We start from the raw sequence: 19,541 nt of genomic DNA on the forward strand, positions 1-19,541 counted from the left end.
CCTAGCGTTGGACTTCTTGGTGGACCTCCCTCTGTCCGAGGGTAAGATCTCCATATTGACGGTAATCGATCGATTTTCCAAGGGCTGTCTCTTGATTCCTCTGCCCAAGCTCCCCTCTGCCTTGGAGACCGCAGAGTTGCTGTTTCATTATGTATTCCGGCTCTACGGTATACCCGAAGACGTAGTGTCCGACCAAGGTCCTCAGTTCACATCGCGTGTCTGGAGGGCTTTTTGGAAAAAACTCGGAGTCACGGTGAGTATGACATTGGGATACCACCCTCAAGCCAATGGGCAGGTAGAACGGCTACAGCAAGATATCGGTCGGTACCTCAGAAGCTACTGTCTTGAACACCCAACTTAGTGGGTTCGATATCTTCCGTGGGCAGAATACGCCCACAATACACTCACCCATACTTCTACAGGTATCTCCCCGTTCCAGTGCATCCTAGGGTACCAGCCGCCGCTGTTCCCATGGCAACCGGGATCCAGTGATGTGCTGGCTGTGGACTTTTGGTACCGGACCAGCAGCGAGGTATGGGGGGCTGTCAGACGACACCGCCTTGAATCGCAAAACCGCATCAAGCATCAAGCTGATCGACATCGGCGGCACCTCTCCCTCACACCAGGAGAGAGGGTATGGCTATCGACTCGGGGTCTCCAAGGACCCTACATGTCAAAGAAACTCAGCCCAAGGTACATAGGACCCTTTAAGATTATCCGCAGAGTAACCCTGGTCTCGTATCGCCTGCAACTGCCCCAACATCTACGAACACATCCAACATTCCACGTATCCTTCCTCAAGCCCTTGGCCACTTCACTACACCAGCCAGCAACCGCGCCTCCAGCTCCAATACTCCTGCCTGACGGTGGCGCACCCGCTTATGCTGTACAGGCGCTCCTGGATTCCCGGTGCCGTGGAGGGGTCCTTCAGTATCTGGTAGATTGGGAAGGATATGGACCTGAGGAACGTTGCTGGGTGGCGGCACGAGACATCCTAGATCCAAGCCTCATCGCCGACTTCTACAGGAGTCATCCGGATCGGCCCGTACCTCGGCCTCGAGGCCGTCCCCCTGGTCGCCCTCGGGTGTTCGGGGCCACTCCTCAGGGGGGTGCTGCCACGCCCACACCTCCAAGCCGACACGGAACACCTGGGACGCAACGCAGACTGCAGCATAAAAGGCTGCGTCAGACCAGCAGCTGATGTGGAACCTTGATCAGCCTCCTCGTTTGTGACCTTCTAGCCATTTCCTGTTCCCGAACGCCTTCCCCAATCCCGTCCCTTGTTACCCCGATCCTGTGCCTCTTTATGATCATCGACCTCTTGCCTGTGTACCGACCTCGCCTTTTGGATTCTCCCTGTTACGACGTTTGCACCTCGAAGACCATTCGCCCGTTCCCTGACCTCTTCTCTTGGATTTCCCCGAAGACACCCCATGTACCGCTCTGCACTTGGGTCCGCCGCTTCCTTCCAGACCCAGCCATGACATATACTTTCAGTGTGGGACAGACCCACCTGCACCATATACATATCAGCAGATCCTATGAGCTCCTCATCCAGAGAACTGATATGTAAACTGATCTAGCGCATTCCAATGTTACTCCCTATGCCCATGCATTGGAAATATCTATAAGGTTCCCAGCAACCCTGGAGTCCAGAAACACATCTGCCTCCTTTCTTTCACCAGACCATGACATTTTTACAGATAAAAGTAACTAGGAGGCACAGTTTGTGACCCAACTCATAATTGTCGTAGTATGTACTTGGGTTGGTTATGCAGGACAGGAAGCCAGGTGGTGATCGGGTGCTCTACAGTAAAAACATAATCCCTTCTGGTATCATCTCTGTCTCTCTTCCAGGGTCAAACGTCCTCTGCTTTTGGATATTCATTGATGCCTCCAATTTCCGCGTATAGTCTTGATATTCCGTTCCACTTTCACTTTTGCAGGTTCTCCTCTTCTGGAGAACTGTGATTTCTGACTGGAGTTCAAAAGCAAGAAATGGCTGTAGGAACCCGAGGTTCCGACGGAAAGTGGAGTCTGAAGTCTTGAGTGGCCACACGCCCTGCTCATCCTCTCAGTAAAAAAGTGTGTGCATCAGGGAAGTGGAGAAGTGGTGCAGTTCTCAGTGGTGAGACACAAGACACTGATTATTGCAGGCAATCTCACCCAGGAGCTATGAAAACTCCACTGAGAATTTTCTATAGGCTGATCTTTCTGTAATGTTGCGTCCGAACGAGACAGTGACATAGATGCCGTTTACTGTTAAGCCCAAATTCGGGTGCAAGGGGTCCTCAACAGAGGCGTGATAGTGAAGTGCACCATGTGAAATGAAGTGCCAATGTGCTAGAATAAACATGGAACAAAGGGACATAAGTATTTAACAACAAGGATCTAGAGTGAAACAGAAGGGCAAGAGCAGGACTTGGACAAAGTGGCGTGACAAGACTGAAGCACAGGAACAGGAACAGAACTCGAGCAACAGAAGCAAACAAGACAGAAGAGCAGGACAAGAACAAAACAGTATGGAAACTTAGAAAATAGGAGAGAGAACCTTAGATGCTCAGTGTTCATCAGTAACATTGTTTAATGCTGATCAAGAATCTGCAACTGCTCCAGCCGCTTGCTTGCTTCTATAACTTTGTGCGATTAAGAAAAGGTACGCTGATTCCTGACAGGTCATTCAGAACTGGACCTCTGATTGTTACTGCAGCTGCTGGTCATGAGAAATGTTCTCCAACTATACAGATGAATCCAACAGAGAAGATCCATAGCTGGTAAAAACTTTTTTCAGAAGTATTTAGTATGCATTTTTCAATAAATAACGCTAGCATGCCTGTTCAAATAGTGCCAACAGCTGGCAAGAAGGAGTGCATTAAGTTTGTCAACATCTTGCTATAGCCCCGACCAGGGTTCTTTATTGTGCTTTCATATTTACAGAGTGTTATAAATACCCAGGGGACTCATTTAGTATTCATTTAGTAAACTCATTCTTCTAAAGTGATGCACAACTCAGAGCAAAAAACGTGCATTTATCCAACATACAGAGATACAAGAAATTCTCAAATTATGAACACTCTTTATTCAAAATTTTGGTATATCCGCTCTTGGCTTTTGAAACTTAATTTTCAATTTACAGAATAAAAAATCAGTGTAAGACAATTTATCCAAAGTGTAATACACTGCTACTACTATTCAATTATATAGTGTTTATTTCCAGGAGAACTCAGGTTTGGCTGTTTTACCTTCAAGTGCCACAGAATTTGGAGGTGTGATTGATGCAGAGATTTTACAGTTGAATGCCCTGCCTGGTGTCAGCACTCACCACTTACCCAGGCTTGGACCAGCATTGACAAACTAGTGGCTGAGTGACTGGTATTACTGGCAATTCAGTATCATCAGTATACCTGAACGCTCTTGGACTGTGGGAGCAAACTGGAGCAACCAGAGGAAATCCAAACAGACCTAGAAAGAACTATCTAAAGCAAGTCCAAACTGTAAACTAATGTACTGTACTTTGTGTATCTGCATTCAGATCTCTTCATTTGTTGGTGTGTTAAGAATGTAAAAGTGTTGCCTTATGACAGTGGGGCATTACGGGAAGTGTATGAAATTCCACAGGAGTATCGGCCATATTGGGTGTGTTCTTTAATTAAATGATTGCAGAAACAGCAGAAAAATTATTAGTAAAAGTTTAGCAGATGGTTTTTCAGACATGTATGTGGATTTTAGCAGCAGTGCACATTTTCAGAATAATATTTGCAATAAGCAGAACGTGCTCAAAGGATCCCTGCTTGGTTTATTGCTCATCCTGCAGAGAACTGATCAATTAAAAAGGAAAGTGGGAATTACTCCAGAGCAGGAAGTGTGTAAATGTGTTTTATATTGTGCTGAAATCATGTGTTGAAAGATATACAGGTGCTTTATAGCATTCTAGTGATATTTGGGAAAACTTATTTGGGGTTTGCTGGCCTGACTTCATGTCAAATTTAACAAACTTTTTCCATAAAGAACAAAATATGGTCCTAATTAAATTAATAAGTAGGGGGCCCACTGTACTAGTAAGTGGTGCTATGGTGTTTGGACCCAGTGGATTAAGAAGAAAGTAAATGGAGACTTGCTCTCTATCTGAGGTGCTCTTATTCACACGCCCAAGTATGTGCTTGGATGTTGGCTTCTGTCTCGAGGTACAATGCATCCCTCTTTCCTTAAGCCCTTATCCATCCAAACTAGGTCAGTCAAAATGCATTTATTTACAGCTGTGCCTTACATCCATGATAAAAATTCAAAAATATCATGTAACATTATGTTTGAGATCTGCTTTCACTTTTTCGGGTCTTTATTACTCAACATGGCTGATAATGAAAGAATTAGAAGTTCAAACCTGTGAATGTTAAAGTTACAAAGAATGTTTGGATCCCTGTTGCAGGAATATGTGATCTTAAAGTTCATGCACTATAACTTTAAGATCATCCCCGGATAAACCTTTACATAGCTACTCCTGTAATGTAATGAAAATGTTTATATATCCCCGGATTGATCGGTCCATCAGCTGTTGTTCAGACAACACCGATCACAACACGCTCTCCATTCATCCCTTCTCAAATGTTTATATACTATATATCTATTATATATACAGTATATATTTTATATATATACATAAATACTAGGAAGGTGATCAGGAATCATTGATATTCTGATAAAGTTTTATGCAGCTATTTGTGTGATGAACATTGGTGCATATGGTGAACAGAAACAAACTGACTGTACTTAAGAATCACATGTCTGCATCTGTATCTGTATTTCTCCTAATGTAATGCACAAATTGCATTTTCTATGACATGTACGTAGCTTTGGAGAAAAGCATCGGCTAAATGAATAAATGTGAATGTAAATGTAATATGTAACAGATTTTGGTGCTATTACCTGAGATAAAAGTTTATTATTGTCATCCTCCAGGATCCGGACTTTAGTTTCAAGTTGCCGAATGTAGTTTGATGATGGATCTGGAAAAAAGACAATAAAAGGAGATGAGATCATTATACCCCGTCATTACACCAACAAGAGTGATCATTGTTACTGTTATTTAGCAGGCAATGATTTTCATAGCATACCATTATACCCATTTACACTGTTATTTACACATTGGACCAAAGTAGGGCAGAAGTACTTTTCTCCAGGGTACAACAGAATAGTCCCTTCTTGCCTGTCATAATTCTACTACAACAAACTCCTCTTTCAGAGTAACATATACAGCATATCTTCAGATGTCCCTCAGTTATAATCTGCTATAATCTACTTTGCACTTCACTTTAGAAAGGCACAAGAAGTATGTGACTATAAATAAAATATATAATTTAGATCTTTTTATAAGTACACGGCTTTTTTCAGCAAATATTGTCTCACTTCAAACATTAACTGAAAACTATGTTGTCACAATCTCCTTCTTACCGTGGAACCTCATCTGCTCCCGCGTGAAAAAGCCCGCGTTATATATAGTGCCGCCAATAACAATTCCCGCTTCACTTAAGAAATAACCAGTGACGATTATCCTTTGTCAACTTACACCCTACAGGCTGGCAGGAACCTTTCTTTTACAAAACGCTCAATGATTCGTTCTTGGTGTAAAACACCACAATGTGCAACACATTAAATGCTTGGCCATTTTTGTTCAGAGATTGTGCCAGTTGCTAATTGTAAAGATAGAGTCTTGTCAAACAATTTTTTGCAACACTTTTTACCAGGAATCTTTCTGTAACCTCCTTGAATGTACACGATGAGGCAGATGCAGAAGCCATGCGATGATTCTTCTCCCGAAGCACCATAGTGAGGGAACACACTGAAAGAAAGGCTTTGGTGGTGGAGGAAGATTGTGCTTTTTAGCAACCAGGTGTCAGAAAGTCTAGATTTGCCCTGTATTACTTGGGTTGTGATCTTAAAAACAACTAGTCTTCAAGCAAAGGGATGCAAGGGACCCAGCAGAGGGACAGGATCAATGGGATACAGCAAAGCAGGAAGAGGGAGATGAAGGAAGGTTACGTGACCATTGGTTCATCAAAGTATGTGCATGTGCATGGGTCAATTTGCAGTGCTCAGTCCAAAAACCACGGCATAGCAGCCTGCAAAAAATAAATAGTACAATCATGCCAGGCTGATGGAAATACGAAGTCTATGATACAGATTTTTTATGGGATCATGCCATCAGGTGTCACAATTCTACAGAAAGGAGTTGATAAGGACTTCACTAATTCCTCTACTCGACTAAAGATGAGTCAATTTCTTAGCTTTTTGTTGAGCAAGAATGATGATGGTAGTGGACACAAGTTCTCCCACCTCAGACTTTATAAGGAAAAAACACCACCATGCTGGATGTTGAGGAGGGCCAGTTGGTAATCCTCTTTGCCGCCATTGTGAAGTGCTAATCTAACTACATCTGGTCACCTGATCTGCAAGGGGCAGCCAAGCCGATTAGGAAGAAGTCCTGAGGGTTACAGTGACTCAAACAACAACGGGGACCACAAATTAAACCACAAACCAGATGGCAGCACAAAGACACAATGCTAAAGTTGAACTGAACCCCCTCGTCACCTTACAATTCAGGCACAATGCCTACACAGGAGCTTTAACCTAGTGTTTACACTGGCCTGTGAGGCATACTCTGCTGTCCCCCGTTTTTACTGAAAAATTATTTTGTTAAATTACCAAAATTGCGAAATATGCTGGTAGGGTCATTACTGAACTTATCTGAATTAAATAATTTTTAAATTTTTAAACTTAATTGAAATTAAGCCTTTGCCATATTCTTAGAAACATACTAGCATCCAGGATTTAAGACTGAGATGTGCCCCCAAATCATACTTAGATTTAAAATGGAAAGACTTTTGCTGTGAAAAACTTTGTATAAGCTGAGACAAAACATTATTCCCTGTGATAAATGTCCTTTTCAGAATTGTAACCAGCAACAAACTGTGTTTGCTTACATGTACATTTGCATTTATTCATTCATCAAACACTTTTCTCCCGAACAACTTACAATGAACACTTTGCAGGTTTTGGCTAACACAGTTTCATTTAAGGTGATAATCACGCTTCTCTTCGGGAACCAGGACAAGAAGAGGAACAAGTTGCATGGCTCTACAACTGATACAAACATACAGAGACTGTTGACAGGTCTCTGGAGGGTTTTAGATCGGGCTGACACCAACCAGCCTCTCAGCCACATGCAGACATTTAGACCTATACTAAGGATGATCACTCGAATAGTTTAACATCCTGTAACGAAGGAACCCAAGAAGAAGTCTCAGACAGCTGTTTGGCAAACCATAGTCCTATTTTTGTAAGTAATGGTACAACAGTAACTTGTTTTGCAGTTGTCAGTGATGCCGGAGTGTCTGTGCAGTCCAAACAAGTGCGTATTTTCCTCAGTGAGCGAGGCTGTTGACTGTTTTGTGATGATGTGTCTCTGCACATCTCTGGGTGGGCAATGTTGAGGTAGAGGGGATGTCATCGGGAGCCTGACCCTCTCGGTTCGTCGCTTCCAATCACATCACAGACATTGCTCTGACCCACTTTTCTTCCCACTGATGCTTTACCTCCCCCACTCCGCCTAGGAGCTTGAGAGGTTGGCTTCAGCTGAGACTGCATGTGAGGTGACCGTTAAGACTCTCCTTAAAGCGCCAACAGTTCACATTGGAATCAAATCCCAGGGGGAACACCAGCAGAAGGTGCCTCCATAGATAATCAGTTTAACCACTAAGTGGATGGTGCTCATTTTCAGCTTCAGGAAACTCTTCCACATACAGTATAAGGCAATTTAGTCCTCCATCTTATGTTTACGTTACTTCATTTACCAGACACTTTTCTTCAAAGCGACTTCCATTGAACACTATGTACTGTTATCAGCTTACACCTTATTCACCCAAGGTGACTTACACTGTCATACATACTACTTACAATGAGTCACTCATCCATGACACACTATGGGTGACTTACAATCCCCAATCTACCTGAACCGCATGTTTTAGGACTATGGGAGGAAACCAGAGGAAACCCACACAAACACAGGGAGAACAAGAGAATACCACACAGACTAAGCAGGGATCAAACTCAAGTCCTCTCGCACCACCCAGGTGCTGTGATACAGCAGTCAGAACTCAAGATCTGACATGTATTACAACATGAGAAAAACCCCATCCTCCATCTTGAAAACTTTAATGTCAAGCAGACAGAAAAATGCTGTGGAATCCCTGCCCACTAAACAGTAAGACTGAGATAAAGAGTGAGAGCCCTTCGGTTGCTGTCTCATTCTTTTCTGGTGTAATTTCATCTTTCCATGCTTGCTGTTACTCTCTTTCATGATCAGAGCATTGACTTCATGTGAGTAACACTCCTTGACTGAAAACAGAGGGAAACACAAGGAAGCGGAGGGACCACACACTTTAGAAGAGGAGGTCCAGCTGCAGAAAGAGTGAAATCCAGATCTGTGAGAAGTCACCCAAGACAGGCCTGAACAGCTCCAACAGTTTAAAAACTGAAAATACCTCTAAAATGGAAGAGAGATGCAGCAAAGGGGAGGGACAAAGTCAAAATATGTTCTCTTCATTCTTGAGAAGTGGCAGCTCAGATGTGTTTCCTTGTTATAACTCTTGCATCAGCATTGCAGGACACAGTACAAGCAACCAAGGGAGACACCTGCGTCACACATTTTGAGTGCATCTAGACAAATGAGCAATCAACAAACGTCAGGACAACATCAGATGTCCAGGAAACAAAGAGTATTCCCTCGGTGGGGGGGGCTATAAAAATTCAATCTTTGAGACTGGTATCACACTTAGTTACTCAGTCAAAGTTACTCTGGGTCTTGGGCTGCACCTAACCCTGCAGCAGCTTAATGGGTTCAAATCGCCAACCTCTGCACCTTTTTTAAGCAACTGCTATCTAAGGAACCTGCACTTTCGGGCTAAGCAAACCTGAGCTTTCAGACCCTACCCAGGCTATCCACGTTGTTATTAATCGTTCTCTAAGTGGACAATTCTGCCATTTTATTGAAGAAAACAAGGTCATACACCTCCTGTAAATCAGCAGAGGTTAAAAGAGAGCCTGGATAGACAGTGGAGGCTGTCCATCTTGGGGAGCTTTGCTCTTTTTCACTTGTTAGCCTGCCTAGGGTAAGCATGTCGCAATCACACCTTGAGTTGCCCCCTGTACTATTGCTGAAAACAGAAAACAGACAATCTGAATCTAGGAGGCTGCACTACAGAGTTAAAGCACCCAATCAGATTTTTCACCCAAAAGAATCATCAAAAGAAAGTCTAAAAAATGACTAAATTTAACCTGCACTAATCTCATTTTAGCTTTGATAAGAAGGCATACTGTAACTTTCAGGATTAAGTGGTGATAATTAGCCCACAAAAATAATTTTGCATCCTGAATAAAATATTCATTATATGAAGAAAGCTGTTATATTTATATATCATTGTATATTACACAGGGGTGTGCTGGTGCAGTGGGTTGGACCACAGTCCTGCTGTCTGGTGGGTCTGGGGTTCGAGTCCCGCTTGGGGTACCTTGCGACGGACTGGCGTCTCGTCCTGAGTGTGTCCCCTTCCCCTCCGGCCTTACGCCCTGTGTTGCCGGGTAGGCTCCGGTTCCGTGTGTGTGTGTGTGTGTGTATATATGTATATATATATTACACTGATCATCTTTAATTAATACCAAACTGATCCTTGAGCTAAATACCTAGTGGAAAGTATCCTAACCAATTGACCACACTTGTGTGTCAGTGGATTGTGAGGTATTGTGTGAACTCTCTGGCTCAATAAGAATTCATGAGAAAACTCAAGTCTACCATATTCACCACCGTGCAGCAGTGTGCAATAGCAACCAGGCAGCAATATGGCTTTAGCCCTCTCAATCCCTCCGTTAACACACTCAGAACCTCAGATTACACCTGGGTTAATTTAATTAAAGAGTGCCTAGCTGAAAGAACTATGTAAGATTCTTATATCCTTATAGGTTGTTCTTCTGCTTTCTCATGATTAAGATCCTTTTAGCTTATACAAAGGTCATATCATGCACAACAAAGGGCTGAGACTGCTGAGCACTGTGTTCTTTTCCATAAGGAAGAATTTTAGGATCAGGGTGAGGTTTTTTGACAAGAGCTTTGTCAGGCCCATCAGGAGATTTCCAGAATGAAAATAAACGGCCTTCATCTCCTCTCTCCTCAGTCCAATGACCACCCAACCAGACACTGGTCTTTCAAATTATGGGAAATGGACGGTGCAGTCTTGTTCGTCATAAGAAACCTAAGCTTGGCATCCTTCACAATACTCACTGCCACCTCAGAGCAGCAGTAAAAAGAGAGGATGATGCTCAGGTCACTGGTTCTCAGTGGGCTGTGCACCATGCACTCCCACCATATATCTCCTGTGTGCTACAGTCATAAAAAACAAAGAGCGGTCACTGAACGTGAATTTGCACAACACAACTATAACCTGGCAATCCTAAAACAAGAACATGTACACTTGACAGTTTTAATGACCGACTTGGACCTGCTCAGGTGACTCAAACTCGCCACTGGCTGTACCCATAATCTGCCCAAATTCTCACTATCCATGGGGAATCATGTGTGAATACCCTTATTCTCCTGAAGGCTAGGAAAAATAAGTATTGTTTTCACCAAAATATGTTTCACAAAATTTGATTTGCAATGTTTTCATAATGGGGGGGGGCAGTGGCGCAGTGGCGCAGTGGGTTGGACCAGGTCCTGCTCTCCAGTGGGTCTGGGGTTCGAATCCTGCTTGGGGTGCCTTGCGATGGACTGGCGTCCCGTCCTGGGTGTGTCCCCTCCCCCTCTGGCCTTACGCCCTGTGTTGCCGGGTAGGCTCCGGCTCCCCGCGACCCCGTATGGGACAAGCGGTTCCGAAAGTGTGTGTGTGTGTTTTCATAACTAATCATTTCCTAAACAACCACAAAAACTCACAAAAAACTGATTATGTAAGGTCAAAGGCTGAGTGCTAGAGTGATATAAAACAGATAAAAAATAAAATATGTTTCAGTTTGCGTTCCGAATTCTAGGAGCGTATCCTTAGTGCTGACCAAGTACACGCAATTAGTCCATTAGTCAAGTGTTTTTGCTGGCACGCACTACAAGTCGCTGCATGTAGAATTCAAACAGAATTAGAACTGATGATGAGGCCACACCCCACTTTGTGTCATATTTTAGCAAATTTAATGAGGTGTGCACGTACAATCCATTGAAGAAGACAAAGGCCCACTGTACGGCATTAAAAGACAAGCTTGAAATAATAGTTTTTCAGCACAAATACCAGCAATACATTGGTGCTACCATTGCTATTCACAAATATGTCTTTTATTTTGATTTCCAGATTAATTTTTGGACGACACATTTTTCAGATGTGTGTCATGGACAAGACTGGGAGACAGAAGGATCGGTGGACCCCATCGTGGGAACTTTTATTAAGAACACGAAACGGGCAAACCAGACTCGAAGTCGTGGGGCAGGCAAGAGTCAGCTGAGTGGCGGACGTTGTTCCAGGGACAAATCAGGAGCCAAGGTTGATTTAGCGAATCCGAGGTCTGGAACCAAAGGCATGGAGCCAGGGGGTCAGGGGCGAAGGGGAGAAGGGGATCAAAAGGACCGGGGAAGGTATCTGTATGCTCTGTGGATGATTAGTCAAACCAGTGGTTCTCGAAGAGGTTTCACAACCCAGTGAGTCGACGTGGTGCTTTTATACCCTGCTGCTTTGATTCAGTGCAAGTGTACTTGGGCTGATGGTGTGAGCGTGACAGTGTGAATTCATCTAAAGAGGAAATTTCATACAGCTTTGTTAGGTCAAGAACGAGTGTATTCTGTAACCTTGAACAGGGAAGTTTGAAAATAATGCAAGGAAAGCTGCTACCGTAGACTATATCATTGTTCATGCATGTAATGATGAATGTAAGGATTAATTCAAATGGCTTTGAAACTCTTACACCTGATGCTGGAAAACAACCTAACAGCAAAATACAGTACTTTGAAATTTCTAAATATTTAAAGACTACTGTTAAATCAATAAAAGAAATGCTAGGGTACTGAAAAATGGATGTTAAAGGAAGAAAAAACCCAGTTATATGTATTACTTGCTCTAGGTTCAAGTTGCTTGCTGTAGAAACTGAAGTCACAATTCTTATGACAATTCACCTGACACAGTTAACTTATTTCCAATCTTTCTATTTTTATTTTCATTTCATTGGTGATGTCATGTTTCTTGTGAGATGTCAGTCAGAACGCAAGTGCAGAAATCATTGTCCGAAGTGACGTAGTCATGGTCCAAAGAGCAAGGGTCGCGATCTGAAGAACTTTCATTTCATTTCAAGAATTCATTGTATTCAAAAGAAAAAACAATTAGTAAAATGCTGCTATGTTCTACTTGAAATCAAACTTTTGAATGCGTTATGTTACAGACTCATATTTTAAGCACATTTTCCTTCCTTTATTATTGCTTTCAAAAATGACTATAACATTTTCATATGTTTGATATGTAGAGTCATTGTATTGCTCATCCAATGCTTTCACATTATCTACTTCCACGAAGTAGCCTGAAGTAGGGGAAAACAGCTGTGGAACAACAGAGATCACAACTGTGCAATTATAAGCAAAAGTCAATGCCAACATGCCAGGGCACAGGTCACCAAAGTGAGAAAGTTGTTGGTGGGGATCATTTGTGCTCAGGTTGTGAGCTCAACCTTAATAGTACTGTTCACTGGCCTAGAGTTGGCTGTTTTAATACAGCACACGTGGGTTGAAATCTTAGCATTGAAAGTTACAGATTAACTGAGAAGATCCTATGCTCTTATCCAGTCCAAGTTTCTCTCTCTCTCACTTTCTGCCTCACCCGTTTTCGCTCTGTTTCTCTCCTGCTTTCATATTTTTTCCTGTTGTGTCCTTAATTTCCACTGATTTGAGCAGTAGGATTTCTATTCTCTTTTCTATGGCACAGAATAATATTTGTCATCTCTTGCACAAACAATAGTTTATTTATTGTGAAACTTGCAAAAATGTCTTAAATCAGCCCCATGATAATACAGAATAGTTTTTGATATGGTACTGTATTTCAACTCTACAGGTAGTCCTCTACCTACATCGGGTTCCATTCAAACAACCTCATCATAAGTTGACATTGTTAGTCAAAAATCCCTTGATACGGTATTATATGAAGCCTAAGCAAATACAAACAATTAACCTGCATGAATGTCACATTGTGTAACACATCTAACATTTATTTATTTAGCAGATGCTTTTCTCCAAAGCAACTTCCAATGAACTGTATGTAGTCTTATCAGCCCACACATCTTATTCACCAAAGTAACTTACACTGCTAGATACACAACTTACAAAGGGTCACTCATCCATACATCAATGGAGCACACTCTCTCAGTCACTCACACACTATGGGGGGACCTGACCAGCATGTCTTTGGATGTGGGAGGAAATCAGAGCACCTGGAGGAAACCCACGCAGACATGGAGAGAACGTGCAAACTCCACACAGACTGAGCAGGGATCGAAGCCATGTCCTCACACCACCCAGGCGCTGTGAGACAGCAGCGCTATTCGCTGTGCCACTGTGCCTACAATACTGTATTATATGAAGCCCAAACATATACAAACAATTAACCTGCATGAATATCATGTTGTGTACTACATCTCTGTTTTAAAAATTCTAAAAAAAATTTTGTAATATAACAAATTATATTTCCTTAAAAATTGTTCGGAATATGATTAGGAATTTTTGTTATTCGGATAAACTTATATGCAGCTTATCGTGTGCTGTGCATTGGTTCATGTGGTAGAAAGGAACAAACTAACTGTACGTTAGAATCACGTGTCTGCATCTAAGTCACTCTTTCTGCTAATGTAATGCACACATTGTATTTTCTATGTCTCATGTACGTTTATACGTACGTCGCTTTGGACAAGGGTCTACTAAATTAATAAATGTAAATGTAATTATTTTGGATGGCACGGTGGCATAGCAAGTAGGACTACGGCCTCACAGCACCTGAGCTCTATTCAGGCGTTGGTTTAAATCCAGCTTAGTTTGTGTGGAATTTTCAAATTGTCCCTGTGTCTGCATGAGTTTCTCACAGCTGCTTCTGTCTCCTCCCACAATTCAAAGACATGTAGTTCAGGTGGATTGGTGCCGCTAAATTTCCCACAACGTGTGGATGTGTGAGTAAGTGCGTGCATGTAAGGCTACCCTGTGATGGGCAGCCATCTTTGCTGTTTGCAGATGATGATGATGTCCTTCTGGCCTGACCACCTGACAGTCATCTACAGCATAGCATACAACTCAGTGGTACACTGCAGAGTGTGAAGCAGCTGGTGTTAAAGTCAGCACTTCCAAGTCTAATATCATGGTTCATATCCAGGGAGAACAACTGTCCCTAGTAGAGGAACTGATGTACTTTGAGGTCATGTTCACGGGTGACAGAAAACTTGAATAGGAGACTGAACGGTGGATTGATGCAGCTTCAGTATTCTTGTGAGAATCTGTGGTGGTGAAAACAGGAGCTAAGCTTTTCGGACAAAGCTCTCCATTTACCGCTCAGCTTATGTCTCCATCCTGACCTACGATCATGAGCTTTAAGCAATGACAGAAAGAATAAGACCATGAATACATAACATTTCTCTGCAATATTGCTGGGCTCATTCTCAATGAGAAGTAGCTGAGGCAGTACAAACATGTCCTAAGAATGTTCCCCACTAGAAAGCTCCCACTGGACATATACTGGCCACATTGCACTGGGAGGAGACCCCAGGGCTGATCTAGGACACAGAGAAACCGAACTTCTCAGCGAGCCTGGGAGCACCAAGGTATCCTCCAGGAGTAGCCCGAGACTACTTCTGGGGAAATGAAGGTTTGGGCCTGTCTGCTCAGCTTACGACCACCACAGCCCTCTTAAGGAAAAGAAGAAGGAAACATTGACCAAGTAAATTAAAAGTCCTGTGGTTGACTGCAATCCTATCCAGGGTATTCCCTGCCTCATGCCTTGTGTGTCCAGGACAGGCTGCGGCACACAGGGACTCTGCCTTAGATAAAAAAGAAAATATCTATTTATGTGTATTTAGCATTTGTCAAAGTTCCTGTCATCATATTTTTCTCTTAATATGAATCTCACAGAATAATAGTCAACACGCAAATACAACAATGTAAAGTACCCTTACATTTATCCACTGCTCCAAACACCTTACTTGTCTCTGCATGTAAATGTTATTCTCATGTATGGGTCACAATACGAGCTCCAAGCACATTTAATAAATTGTACCTCATCCCCCATGAAGACGCTCAAATTGTATAAATACATGTATTACTGTTATTGTCAATTCAGAGTACAGTTGATAAGTACAGGAATTCTTCACTCTGCCTTTTTCAACCAGGGAAGAGCAGTAAAATCACCAGAAATGACAAACTAACTCAGCATTAGTCATGCTGCTCCTCTTCCAAACTGCTTCTCTCCAGTAGTGGAGACTGAGGCAAGCCAAAAAACCTTGTTCCAAACCCACAAGTGCAGATGGCAGCCATGTTGACCTTCAGGTCAAAAGCCTCCACATGTAGTTTAGCTAAAGGGTAGAGATGATGCCTTCTCCTTTTGACTACCTGCCTTTATGTAGTAGTCTGTCATAGAGTACCATGCCTCATCATTATAACCAAAAACCTTTCAACAGCAGCTTTTATAGCTCATAGTCTTAAATTTCAAACACAGCTGCCTAATTTGTATCACTGGAGATTAAGTAATTTGCTCAAGGGGGTTACAGTTTGGCCATTCCAATTACTTTGGTTTCAGCAACTACGCTATGAGTTATACTGGAGGTACTGCACAGTGGCCAGTTCTGAGGGACAAATTATTGGAGCTTCTTATGAGTCTTGTGACTAATGTCAGCGACCCAACCACTTCCTGATTGTCAAATCCTCTACCTCACCAAGTTCCCCAGTGCCAGCTGTAATTAAGACATGTTCCAACAAATCACTATTTGACACATTCCCCTCTAAAGCACATGGGTGGAAACAAAAGAGGCCGAAGGCAACTCCTGGTGTCATTCTGTCAGAGCAATTTCTACCTTTGGTTAGAGACAGACACTCTCCTGCCCCAATTCCATCACCCAGGGTCTGCAGGATTTTAAAAAAAAAATGGCATGACGGCTGACACGAGTTTCACAAAATCAGCCGTTCTCACTAATAGCCAACTGTGACACGTTATGACTCTTCATCCATAACTGCAATATCTGACTCCTTTGCAGTTAATGTTTTCTTCTGTTTTTTCTGAACATTTCAGATGTTAAGCATACTACAATATGAAGCATACTATACCAGCGAATCTACAATCAAGAGATTTTAGCATGAAAATCTGCTGGACAGTAGCCATTTGGAGAGAGGAAATGTGGTCTAGCTACATGTTTTTTTCCAAGTGAGGCTTCACTAGCTTTGAAGTGAAACTGATGAATATAGGACGTGACAAGCACACAGGGTATGACGTTGAGAGAAAGAAGCCCTGCTGTTGTCGCAATAGGAGAGTATCCTAGCAACAAGACACTCGGTCTGAATGTAGCGCAAGCTTGTGCTACAATTTCCACTTATTCTCAACTGCAGCACATCCAATGGCTCGAAAACAGAACTCAAAGGCTCAAACGTCAGTACTCAAATTTAGGGAAAAGTACCTGACAAGAACAAAATTAGGAAATGAATCCCTCTATTCTTAAAAAAGTCAGAAAAGGACAATTCAATTAAACATCAAGTGTCCAGTTATCAGTTAAACCTTCTTGTACCTGCAATTGGTTCCTTGAATAATTCTTAATTTGAAAAATATCTTTGGTCCCACTAATTACACAGACACACACATTGTCTGAAGCCGCTTGTCCCAAGCGGGGTCACGCCGAACTAGAGCCTAACCCGGCAATACAGGGCACAAAGCTGGAGGGGTAGGGGGCAAACCCAGGACGGGATACCAGTCACCCACCAGACCTACCAGCATGCAGGCCCTGTCCAAACCCCCTGCACCACCGGGCCCCCCCTCACTAATCACATGTTAAAACCAAAACACATCTTAAATGCCTAAACTGCTGAAACAGTTAAATCAACATGTGGCCAAAATTAACATTTTGAAATGACATTTTAAGTTAAACATGAACGTACACTTTTTACACACACTAGTTCTTTGAATTACAAACATTCAAGTTACAAATTTTTAAAGACACAATAATTTCCCAGTTTATTTCCTTTTGGACAGATTTTTTTCACAGTCATATTTCACAAAATTTCAGTCTGTCGGGAAGAATATAGCCAGTATTTTCTACTGGCAGCCAATGAAAAAGAGAATGGATATACTGTATGTTCAGCAGTTCTGAGTTAGAGAGGGTGGTCATTTTACCACGTCGGAGCCAGAACCAAAAACCTTTGTGCTTTTGATTGTGGCCATCTTGCATATGGAACCACAAAGTGGGCCAAGGCAGAGGAGCATAGCAGTGGGTTGGAGTGTAGTGAGTGATCAGGCCTTGTAGATATCAGGGAGAAGATACGCTGACAGTTTTGTAGGCCATAACCAGAGTCTTGAATTGAATCTGGGCAGCTAAAGGAAATCATTGTAGAAAGACAAGGAGAGGAAGTACATGGGAGTGTTTTGATAGGTAAAACATGACTCATGCAGCAGTATTCTGCATCATCTAGAGAGGTTTGATGGCAGAGGCAGGAAGGCTACACAGGAGAGAGTTGCAGTAGTCCAGGAGTGATATAACCAAGGCCTGGATCAGGAGGTGCATAGAGTTTGTTGTGAGATAAGGGTGGATCATACAGATGTTACGCAGGATGTATCTGAAGGATTGGGTGTTGCTCCAATATCTTGAGAAAAAGTCAAACTTGATTCAGTCATATCTCCCAGGCTTTTAGACGATGAGGTAAGCAAAATGACTGAGTTGTCCAGTTAGAGAGTTCTTGACAGGAAGATAGACCAGCTGCAAGGTGAAAGATCTCTATTTTGGGGAGGTTGAGTTGTAAGTGCCTGTCAGACATCTCTGTCTTGTTTCCATCCATATGCTACAAAGTTTACTGTGTTTACAGCTTGTGTTTTGTGCACCACAGTGTTACTGATAAGAAATACACATTGTATATTTATGACATGAATCAGTCAACAATCTGCATTCATTGTAGAGAAAGGGGTCAGCTAAATGTATAAATGTAAAAAAATCTCTGCAAAGCTTTATTGTGCCTTGTCACTGAGTTTCCAAAGAACCAAGAACTGGTTGAAAAAAATCAATTCCAACACAGTACAGGACTGAGAACAGACACAGGATAGGAGTGGTGTCTGTCATTTTGTTGGTGATACAAAACATGTGGACTGGTGAAGGGGGAGATGATAGGGCTGGTGATGTTATCATGGGTTCTCAGGGATTAGGAAAGTAGGGTTAAAAATAAGATGTCAAGTTTCTTTCTTTTGTTTCTCTCTGCCTTAGACAGTCCACCCATTCCTATCGTTGGGAAAGGTTTAAACGCACAACTAATCAAGGCAACATGGTGTGTATGACTCAACCCACCTCCTTTCTAAACCCATGTTGTCAAGCCTTTGTATGCCACAGATAGTCCAAAGAGTGACCCTGATCATTCTTTGAGGAAGTCAGTAGCACATTGGCAAGGGTAATAGAGAAAGTTTGCAAGGTTGAATGTGGATGAAACACCTTATGAATCACGGAGGCACTGGAATGACTGAAAGACCAAAACCCAGGGAACACATTGCATCACACCAAGGTACTGAATGCATTAGAGTGTCAAGGAATCATACCCAATCTCATTTTCTGTGAAAGGATCATTGTGTAACGTGACCTGTGGCTTCTCACCTAAACAGACTGAGGACAGTATGAGCCAGATTAGGGGAATAATCACTCAGAACAGAATTTTCACAATCCTGACCATTAATATTTTGTGTACAGTGGAATAAGCTCTTTATAGTTTTCATAGAAATCAATCCAAATACTTTGCCTGGAGAAAAGAAGATGGTGCCGGACACTATTTACAGAAATGATTTAAACCAGAGGTAGGACGGTTGTTAAAGACAGAGACCAGAAATCTGAGATCCGCTGATTCAAGCGCCAAAAGCTTCTCCCCTGTTGTACCGTTGAGAAGTATAATCCAGTAAAAGAACCAGCTGTTTGACGGCTGTGACTGTTACACTGGATAATGATACAGGAAAAAGAAAATTTTTGACAGCTGAACACTAGTACTAGTCAATCTCAAATTCAAAACTCAATCAACTATCATCAATAGACACTGTTTACTTTAGATGTAGTTTGAGAATGACTGTTCTCCAAATCTCAAGTGCCTTTCTAAACGCAGTGATTATCATTTACATTTATTCATTTGGAAGATGCTTTCTCCAAAGCGATGTACTGTACATCTCAGCAAAAGTACAATTTGTACATTACATTAGGAGAAAGAGACATAGCTGTAGACACACACACACACACACACACACATTTTCAGAACCGCTTGTCCC

At 42.4% G+C, this 19,541-nt stretch overlaps 1 protein-coding gene across 1 annotated transcript in view; it reads right to left on the bottom strand.

The window, feature by feature from the left end:
• LOC108920389 (coiled-coil domain-containing protein 85C-A-like) overlaps positions 1-19,541 on the bottom strand; it is a 90,804-nt gene that overhangs the window by 42,550 nt on the left and 28,713 nt on the right. The window contains exons 2-3 of the mRNA XM_029255315.1: positions 4,924-5,003; positions 4,115-4,117 (exon numbers count right to left, since the gene is read on the bottom strand). Of these exons, the coding sequence (XP_029111148.1) occupies positions 4,115-4,117; positions 4,924-5,003 (83 nt within the window). The remainder of the gene's footprint in view (positions 1-4,114; positions 4,118-4,923; positions 5,004-19,541) is intronic.

Source organism: Scleropages formosus, chromosome 1, assembly GCF_900964775.1.
Source record: "Scleropages formosus chromosome 1, fSclFor1.1, whole genome shotgun sequence".
NCBI lineage: Eukaryota > Metazoa > Chordata > Actinopteri > Osteoglossiformes > Osteoglossidae > Scleropages > Scleropages formosus.